This window comes from Nicotiana tabacum, chromosome 11, assembly GCF_000715075.1.
Source record: "Nicotiana tabacum cultivar K326 chromosome 11, ASM71507v2, whole genome shotgun sequence".
Classification (NCBI taxonomy): Eukaryota; Viridiplantae; Streptophyta; class Magnoliopsida; order Solanales; family Solanaceae; genus Nicotiana; species Nicotiana tabacum.
Genome location: NC_134090.1, coordinates 109719065 through 109729102, shown reverse-complemented (window position 1 = coordinate 109729102; position 10038 = coordinate 109719065). Strand labels below are relative to the sequence as shown.

General features: G+C 37.7%; 1 protein-coding gene across 1 annotated transcript; it reads left to right on the top strand.

Annotated features, from left to right (window-relative positions):
- The first annotated feature begins 4670 nt into the window (after positions 1-4670).
- Positions 4671-9250, top strand: LOC107790879 (uncharacterized). Its single transcript, XM_016612847.2, has 3 exons — positions 4671-5401; positions 7364-7610; positions 8619-9250. Exons 1-3 carry the CDS (start codon positions 5063-5065, stop codon positions 8996-8998), a joined length of 966 nt encoding a protein of 321 aa, XP_016468333.1. The 5' UTR covers positions 4671-5062; the 3' UTR covers positions 8999-9250.
- The last annotated feature ends 788 nt before the right edge of the window (positions 9251-10038 follow it).

Below are 10038 nucleotides of genomic sequence, written 5' to 3'. Positions count from 1 at the left end.
TGGAACTTGTGTCATCCACTATCACAGCTGTGACAATGTCCACAAATGAACACACCTCCGTGCTATTGGGTTGTTTTATTGATTTGCAAACATGGAATACCACCTTCTCATCCCCCACTCGGAAAGTCAACTCACCCGCTTCAACATCAACCAATGCCTTCCCCGTAGCTAGGAAAGGCCTACCAAGAATAATCGGCACTTCAAAGTCCACCTCACAATCCAATATGACAAAGTCGACCGACAATATAAACTTATCCACCCGGACAAGTACATCATCGATTATGCCCAAAGGTCGCTTCATCGATCGATCCACCATTTGAAGTCTCATTGAGGTGGGTCAAGGTTGTCCAATTCCCAAAGTCTTGAAGACCGAGTACGGCATCAAATTGCGCAGCTCTCTACTGATGTATCTAATTACCTAAAAAATGGTAAAATATTCTATTTATACTAGGCTGGAAAAATTAGACAAAAATACCCTTATGGGGTCAGTGCGGGCCGCATTAAATGGACCGTGGCCGCACTGGCTTACTTCTGCTTCTCTAAACTTGGACTCCGCGGACCGCGTAGAACGGATCGCGGCCGTGGAAGGTGCTAGCGCGGTCCATGCAACCACGACCACAGACCGCATGGCACTGGCTTTGCAAACTTCATCTCTCTGAATCTCATGACCGCGGACCGCACAAAAGAGTAGTGCGGCCGTGCAGCCTTCACCGCGGACCGCGAGATGTGTACCGCGGACCGCGAGATGTGTACCGCGGTCGCGCTTCTTCTAGCCTGATTCACCAACTTTCTGAACCACCTAGTGCGGCCGCATTCCACTTTGCGCGGTCTGCACTAGGCCTTCGTTTCTTAAATTTCTTGGTCTTTGATATTTGAGCAAGTTTCACACCTTTTTGAGCCGATCTTTGACATTTCGTCACTTTGTCGATCAAACCTGCGATCAAGCACAACTTGTGAGCCTTTTAGGACTAGTTTGTAACAATATATGATCAAAGCATAGGTAAGTAGGAGCATAAAACATGTTAAAATCCTAACTTATCACAGAGTCATTTATTAAACGCCTGCAATTGATAGCAAGACTACTACTTGTGAAAACAACATTGCTCACTACTGTTTGGTGCCATGCTATCTTGCATGCAGCATCACTTATCCGTCTTAGACCGACACATTATGATAAATATTCTATGTCACAATTAGTTTTTGGTCATGAACCAAATATTGTCCATCTACGAATTTTCGGATGTGTTGTATATGTGCTAGTAGCATCACCATAGTGCAGTAAGATGGGACCACAGAGAAGGATAGGAATATATGTTGGGTTTGAATCACCCTCTATTATTCGCTATCTTGAACCATTGACAGGAGATTTATTTACTGCTCGATTTGTAGATTTTCGGTTTGATGAAACACATTTCCCACAATTAGGGGAGAGAAAATGGAAATCAAAAGAGAAATTGTGTGGAAAGTTTCATCATTATCTCACTTTGATCCCCGTACCCCTATATGTAGTTAGGAGGTCCAGAAGATCATTCATTTACAGAATATAGCAAATCAAATGCCAGACACATTTTACTGATTTGAAAAGGATAACTAAGTCACATATCCCAGCAGAGAATATGTCTATCTGAATTGATGTCCCAGTAGGACCATCTACTAGCATGAGAGCTAGTGAACCTAAAGCACGGCTGAAGCGTGGTAGGCCTTTGGTTTCTAAGGATTGAAATCCTCGAAAAAGAAAATCGACAAATGATCAAAACGATACTATGAAGGGATCTTTTGAAGAGACCCAAGATTTGATTACTTCTGAGATTCCTGAAGAAACCGGTGATGGGATTAATTTAAATCGATCTGAAATAGTGGTGGATAATATTTTTGCATATAATGTTGCACTTAATATTATGCAAGATAGTGACGATCTTGAACCTCGATCTGTCGAAGAATGTCGACAAAGATCAGATTGGCCAAAATGGCAAGAGGCAATTTAATCGGAATTAAAGTCACTTGCTAAAAGAGAGGTCTTTGGACCAGTAGTCCAAACACCTGCCGGTATAAAACCAGTTGGTCATAAATGGAGTTTTGTGTGAAAAAGGAATGATAAAAATGAAGTTGAAAGATACAAAGCTCGCCTTGTTGCACAAGGATTCTCACAACGACCTGGAGTCGATTTTGATTAAACATATTCACCTGTTATGGATGCCATAACATTTCGATATCTCATCAGTTTAGCACTGCATGAAAAGTTTGAAATACATCTAGTGGATGTAGTTACACCTTATTTGTACGGTTCACTTGATAATGAAATTTATATGAAAATTTAAAATGCCTGAAGCAAATTTTAAATCTCAGGAAATGTATTCAATCAGATTACGAAGATCTTTGTACGGTTTAAAGCAATCTGGGCGCATGTGAATCGCCTTAGTGAATATTTGCTGAAAGAAGGTTATATTTGTCCATGTATTTTTATTAAGAAAATGTCATCAGAATTTGTTATACTTACTGTTTATGTTGATGACATAAATCTTGTTGGAACTCCAGAAGAGCTCCAAAAGGCAATTGAATATCTTAAGAAAGAATTTGTGATGAAAGATCTTGGAAAGACAAAACTTTATCTTGGTCTGCAAATTGAACATTTAGCAAACATGATCTTTATCCATCAATCTGCCTATAAAGAAAGGGTCTTAAAACGCTTTTACATGGACAACGCGCACCCATTGAGTACACCAATGATTGTTCGATCACTTGAAGTGAATAAGGATTTGTTCTGACCTCCAGAAGAGGACGAGGAACTCCTTGGTCCCGAAGTACCCTATCTTAGTGCAATTGGTGCACTAATGTATCTTGTTAATGCTACAAGGCCTGACATATCATTTTCTGTTAATTTACTAGCAAGATATAGTTCTTCTCCTACACGGAGACATTGAAACGGGATTAAGCATATATTGCAATATTTAAAGGGAACTATTAATATGGGTTTGTTTTATGCTAACAAAGATAGTGCAGATCTTGTTAGTTATGTAGATGCAGGTTATTTATCTGATCCACATAAAGCTCGATCTCAAACCGGGTACGTATTTACATATGGAGGTACTATCATATCATGACGCTCCACAAAGCAATTTATTGTTGTTACTTCTTCAAATCACGCTGAGATAATAGCTATTCATGAAGCAAGTAGGGAATGCATATGGTTGAGATCAATAATTCATTTTATTCGAGAAAAATGTGGTTTGGAATGTGAGAAAAGACCCAAAATTTTATACGAAAATAATGCTGCATGCATAGCCCAATTGAAGGGATGATTTATAAAAGGAGATAGAAAGAAGCACATTTCACCAAAATTATTCTACACACACGATCTTCAGAAAAGTGGTGACATTGATGTGCAACAAATCCGTTCAAGTGATAATCCAGCAGTTTTATTCAATAAATCTTTGCCAACTTCAACTTTTGAGAAGATGGTATACAAGATTGGAATGCGGAGACTCAAATATTTAAAATAAGGTTTTCATCAGGGGGAGTAAAATACGCGATGCACTCTTTTTTCCTTACTAAGGTTTTTTCCCATGAGGTTTTCCTTATAAGGTTTTTAATGAGGCACATAGCGATGCGTATTACTAAATATGTGTACTATTTTTCCTTCACTAGAATTTTTTCCTACGTGATTTTTCCTAGTAAGGTTTTAATGAGGCATATTATCTTTTAATGAACATCCAAGGGGGAGTATTATAATTATATTATGAATATTCATTTAATACTCCATTGTAAATAAGTATCCTGAAGAAGCTTATCCATATGGGAATCCGCTGTAAATATGTTTATCTATTTAGTACTCTATTGGAAATAAACCTCCTGAAGAAGCTTATCACTTCGGTACCTGATTATGGATAAACATTACCCCGGTAGAAGATTATCCATATCGGATACAATGAGCTTATCCTTTCAGTACTCCGTTATGGACAATCATTACCCCTAGTAGAAGATTATCCATATTTGGTATACTAGCAGCTTACACAGTAGCTTGTAGTAACAACTTACACAATAGCTTGCAGTAGCAACTTACACAACAACTTCTTTTTTTCTATAAATAGAAGTATCAGCACAACCGACCACATGTGCTGGTAAGTGTCTAGACTTCGGACCGCAGCGAGATTGTTGTTTCTTGTTCATCAGGCGACCCCAGGTAGTCCTGCAGGCGTCCGCAGGCCTTGGCGTTTCCTTCTATCTACTATTCCTATTTCTTTCATGTATTTCCAGAGACGGTGTTGTATTTATTTCTTTTAGACCTTTATTTGTAGTACTCCTAGATAGTCTGTGAAGTTGTGACACCAGTCTTGGGTAGATTTGTTATGGATTGGTATTAGCAGTATTATTAAATCTTTACAATGCAATCCTCCGCTTATTCAATTCTGTTGTTATCTAATTGTTGGCTCTTAACCGTTATCGGATTAAAAATAGAAATAAGGTAAATAGTTTAATTGGTCGGCTTGCCTAGCTTTCACTAGTATGCGCCATCACGATTCCCGAGAATAGAAAATCCGGGTCGTAACAAATACATTATATACGTCAATTTGAATTCGAATAATATATCAGTTTACTTTACCGTCTTTATTTGATAACATTTGTAATAATCTTCCACTGCTATATTTTATTAGTTATCAAACACAATCCTTAGTCCTCCCCTCTCTTGTTAGGTTCAGCCACACCCTTATGCTCTCAGCCAAACCCTAAATTAACCTTAACCGACCATCCCCTATAAATTTTGTTGGATCCACCATCTTCTCCAGAAAATCATTCTCGGAAAATTATCTTTAACCCGATCAGATCATATAAATCTTATCGATTTTTCGAAAATCCATCTGGGTCTTTTCTTAAATTTTCCCAAGAACCATCGATTTTAGTCGATCTTATCTGTCTGAAAGAACCTAGATATTTTTGCAATCTTCAGCATTTTATCTTCGCCCGATTTTGTGTATACATAGAGTGATAAACTTTTGGAACATAGCGACAAACGTACGTTGTTGGGTTTTTGCTTGTTTTTGAAATTGGAAGGAAAAAAAAAAAGATGGTGGGAGGTGGAAACAGGAAGGACGAACAGTTGGTGATAAGCAACAATAACGTATTTGCGGCACTTGGAACCCTAAGGAAGAAGAAGAAGTCTGATAAGGGGAAGAGCACTGAGGGTTCATCTTCCAAAAATGTGAAGAAGCAGGCTGATAAGGAATCTGAGGCCGTTTTCTGGGCTCCGGCACCATTGACTGTGAAATCATGGGCAGATGTTGATGATGAAGACGATGATGATTATTACGCTACTACGGCCCCTCCCCAGGCTGTTTGGGGAGCGGATTCTGCTGCTAACGAACAGCATGACAAGCCAAAGGAAACTGTAACTCTTGATGTGGAGGTGTGAATTCTTTGATCCACCCTTTTTGGTTTAAAGCTTTATCGTGTAAATATTTTATTGTTAGTGTTTTTTCTTATTTTAGAGTTATATGGTGCTTTCGGTGACTGTATGCTGGTAGTATTGAGTTGATTTGAACATTCTAATTTGCCCACATGGTCGTATAATTTGTATGCGTCTTGTGTATGAATTTATGTTTGTGTACACGATGGTTGTGCCTCAGATGGCTTTGGGAGTGTTCAGCTGCATGTATGAAGTCAAAATTATTTCCCTTGTCAGTAAGGTCAACTGGAATCACTGAAGGATAATGGCTTAGCTCTACTCATTTTCTTTTTTGTTTGGTATAGAGATGTTTACTGGCTTTGAATGCATTATTGATATTCCTCAATGCAGTTAATTTCATATCTCTTATCTTTTAGTTTTCTTTTACTCTATCTTAGTTTGTCTGTTCGTTGCTAATGGTCCATGGACACTTTTTTCTTGTTCCTGCATTTATCTCTGGTGTATAATATTATCTTGTACTTTTTGATTTCACAGTTATCTTTCTTAGATCCACATTATGGAGTGTCTTCGGTCAATTTTACTTGTATCAGATGTGGTACCTATATCTCTCTGTATTCTGGTTTTTTCATTAATTATTTCTTGATAAGGTTAGATTCTTTAGCTGTATATCCAGATTATCGGCCTTAACTCGTCAGTTGAGATGGCAGTTACCCGTAAATCACAGGAAACAACTAGAAGCAGATGTTGGACAATAGGGCTTTTATGATGTTAACAATTGTACACTGATAACATGATGTTGACTGAAGACGATTTCAAGTCCAATTGTAATTTATGTTATACACCAATTACAAAAATGTATATGCACTAGTAACTATTTGAAAGCTATGTATTGTAATCTTGACTTGCAAACCAATATAACCCAGTGGGGTTGGATAGTTTCCACTGTACGGTGCTGAATATTAATAGCGTTTTCCTTATTAAAAAAAAAGCAGTTTCCACATTTCAATGTCACTTTCTTGGTTATATAGGCAATATATGATGGCCTTGAAAAAAAAAATCTAAAATCCATTTTCATTTGAAAGTCTGGTCAAGTTATCCTTCACCTAGAATATCTTTTATTTTCTCAATAATATAAATTGGATTTTATGGTACCCAAGGGTACGACCTAGCTGTCAAAGAAGGGGCTTCAAACCTTGGATATCAGGGTTCAGATCCCAGAAGTGACAAAAAACGCTGGGTTATTTGGTACTGTGCTAGTGCAAGGTAGCAGTTACTCTGTTGAATAGTCGAGGTGCAAGCAAGCTGGCTCGCTATCATCATTATAAAAAATTGGATTTTCTGTGTACAATTTTTGGAGCGTACTCTAGGCTTTTTGTGGGGGCCCAAGGATTTATGATTTTTGCCTCCATTCTTTTTCCTTGTCTTTCTTTCCTGTTGCTGTCTCCCTCACTCTTTGTTGCTCCTATTCTGTTCTTTTGATGGATTATTACTTCATATTATGTTTCCAAACGAGCTTTTGATTGATAAATTACTTTTCGTTGTATTTGCATTTTTGAATAAAATTCTTGTTCTTGCCTTATTCTTTCATGTTGCCAGTGGTTCATTTCCGGCTGAGACATTTTTGAAGGATTATCAATAACTAGTTAGTGTTTCTTTAACTGAAATATATTCCCTGACATCTCTTTAAAGATGGCCACACTTAGTTCTGCAGTTGCTTCACAAAACCAATTTCATGTCTTGCTTATTTTGTTATGTGTTTGGAACAACGAAAGAGTTTGGTATAACAGAACTTTTCTGCTCTCTCCCTATATGCTATTTTCCCTCTTTCTTTCTAAAAAAATATATTTTTATTTGTTGATGATCAAATTATAGTGTCTTAGAAATGTAGATTTATTTTTCATTCTTTTGTTTCACTAGTTTAACAGTTTATCTGCATTAAGTCTTGTAATCTGTTCATATCAGGAAAGTGAAAGTGAAGACGAAGGCGTCGATGAAGCAGATGATGATAATGAGGAAGAACATGAGCAAGAACCTGATGTTCCAGAGGAGAAAGAGCCAATTGTTAAGAAGCCTGCTGAAATAGTGGCACCCAAAGAGTCGGAAAGGCAGCTTTCAAAGAAGGAACTTAAGAAAAAGGAACTTGCTGAGCTTGAAGCTATGCTTGCTGAATTTGGATTAAACAAAACTGAGAGCAATGATGATTCACAAGGTAATTTGTTTATGTATATGCAACTAGAACTTTGCCTGTTTCACCAAAAGGGAAAGCTAGAGAGGCCATTGCATAGCAATTATTTTTCCATGAGAAATTCGTACAATTTCGTGAACTGCCTATATTTCTCTTTGTACTGTTATCCCTTCATGCTTTGCTTCCGCAAGAAAATCCGCACAATTTATCCACTTCTGATTTGTATTCATTGTACTGCTGTCTTTCCTGCATCTAAATTTATTAATAGTGAAATTACTATTATGTGTAGGAAGAACTGAGAGACATCTCTAGTGCTTTGACTCGTGTTTCCTGAAAAGTGGATCCTCTTCGGTTGAATTAAATATTAAATGCGAGCATTGTTATAAAAAGAGGAAAAAAAAATTAAATACGTGCATTAAGATATGAGAACAGAAAGGGATGGCATGAAAGTAAAGGGTATCCTTATTCTCGCAAATGGATTTGCAAGAAGCAAGTATAGTATGTGTTGTTCGACTTGTGTCCAATTAGGAGCTCATTTACAAAGCTCTGACTGTTCCAAAAAGATAGCAAAGGATGGACCTATATTTAAGGCTACTTGTATTTTCCTTTTCGCCTTCAAATATGCTGAGTTTTCTTTCAATGCATACAGCCAACCCTGTTCCAACTTTCTCCAATGTGGCTTGTGGCATTGCCCAGCAAATACCCTCTAGCCCCTGCATTAATTCCCCCTTTCATTTTTAAAAAATAATACAAGAAGGACTTGTTTTGTCCATGGTGAGCTTTATCGATTAAGTCATCTGGCGTTTGTTCTTTTCCTTCTCTCGTTCTTGCTTCCAACTCCCTGAATCAAAGAATGTTTATCTTCTGCTGAGCCTGAAAGTTGGAACTCTAATATTGTGGCAAATTTTCTATCTTAATAAAAATATATTATGGATTGGAATGTGTCTGTGTTTAGCTTTCGCTATTTCTCTACGCAGTTTGCATTATGCATTGACTATTCCAATGTGACTTGGTGCTCCATTCCACTTGCAGGTGCTGCACAGGATAAGAAGGTGGAAAAACCCAATGGGGAGATGGCTAAGAAGGATGATAATACTCCCGGGGAGAGCAAGAGTGCAAAGAAGAAGAAGAAGAAGGATAAATCATCAAAGGAGTCTAAGGAGCAACATGATCAACCCAATGGTGTTGAGGCTGGAAATGGGACCAATGAGACCGAGAAGGGAGAAGATGCATCTACTTCTCTTGTGAAGGACAAGATAAAGAAAGTGGCATCTCTCAAGAAGAAAAAATCAAGCAAGGAGGTAGATGCTGCCGCCAAAGCTGCGGCTAGTGAGGCTGCAGCAAGGAATGCAAGGCTGGCTGCTGCAAAGAAAAAGGAGAAGAGCCATTACAACCAGCAGCCCCTGCGGTGAAATGTTTCTCGAATTGGAAGTGAGCATGTATGTTCTTGTTCATTTGTTAAATGCGCAATAAACATCAGAATCTGGTTCAACGGAGATCGATTATTGGCATACTACTTTTTGTTTTACCAAAAAATAGGTCGTTAATCTCAAAATTTAGGTTTATTGAATGGTGATGGTCCTCTTTTATATGCTGCTACCGGATGGACAGTTTTTGTGATGTTGCTATCCAATAGAAATGAACCAAACTCAATTGTCTCCCGATAATTTTGCCAATGAGTTCAAATTCTACTGGAGCTTTGACGCAAGACGATAGCATTTCTGCAGGCCCATTTCAGTGTCCGTGTTTCAAAACGAATTTAAAAAAATGTCTATTCAAACTTCAAAAAAGCTACTAGCTGCAAATAAATGGTATGACACCAACACATGCTTCATAAACCAAAGCCCGTGGTTGCATTTGTATTAGCCAACAGAGATACTTGTGTCAAAAAGAATTCAATATTGCTATTTATAATCATGAATAAGTACGCTTTCAACTACCTCACCAACAAAAATTCTGAAAACTTCTCATGGTCTTTGCCTTGATATTTTCATGGCCATATCCCATAGTTTCTGATATTTTTACTGAATTTTCAGCAGATCCTCATGGAGTGCTAAGCTCATGGTTCCTAAACGTACTTTTACCGATCACAGGTGTCATGACGCAAAATTCCACAAATGTTGTGATGGAACCTAATCCAACTCGATAGGTAAGCCAAATAGCATATAACACAACTCGAGAGGAAAATCATCAAATGGATAATGAAAATAAGAATGCAAAAATCATTACAACTAATATTTAGATTCACAATGTTCGTACGAAGAAAATACAATATCTGTTTAGATATGCACAAATAGAAGTACAAGTCCTAAACTACCATGAACAGAATGGTAGCTTGCAACTGGAACACTGGTACATCTTAAAAGCTAGACTTCGTCTTCCACAACAACTCAGTTCCAAAATCTGCACGCAAGGTGCAGAAGTATAATATGACTACAACCGACCCGATTTT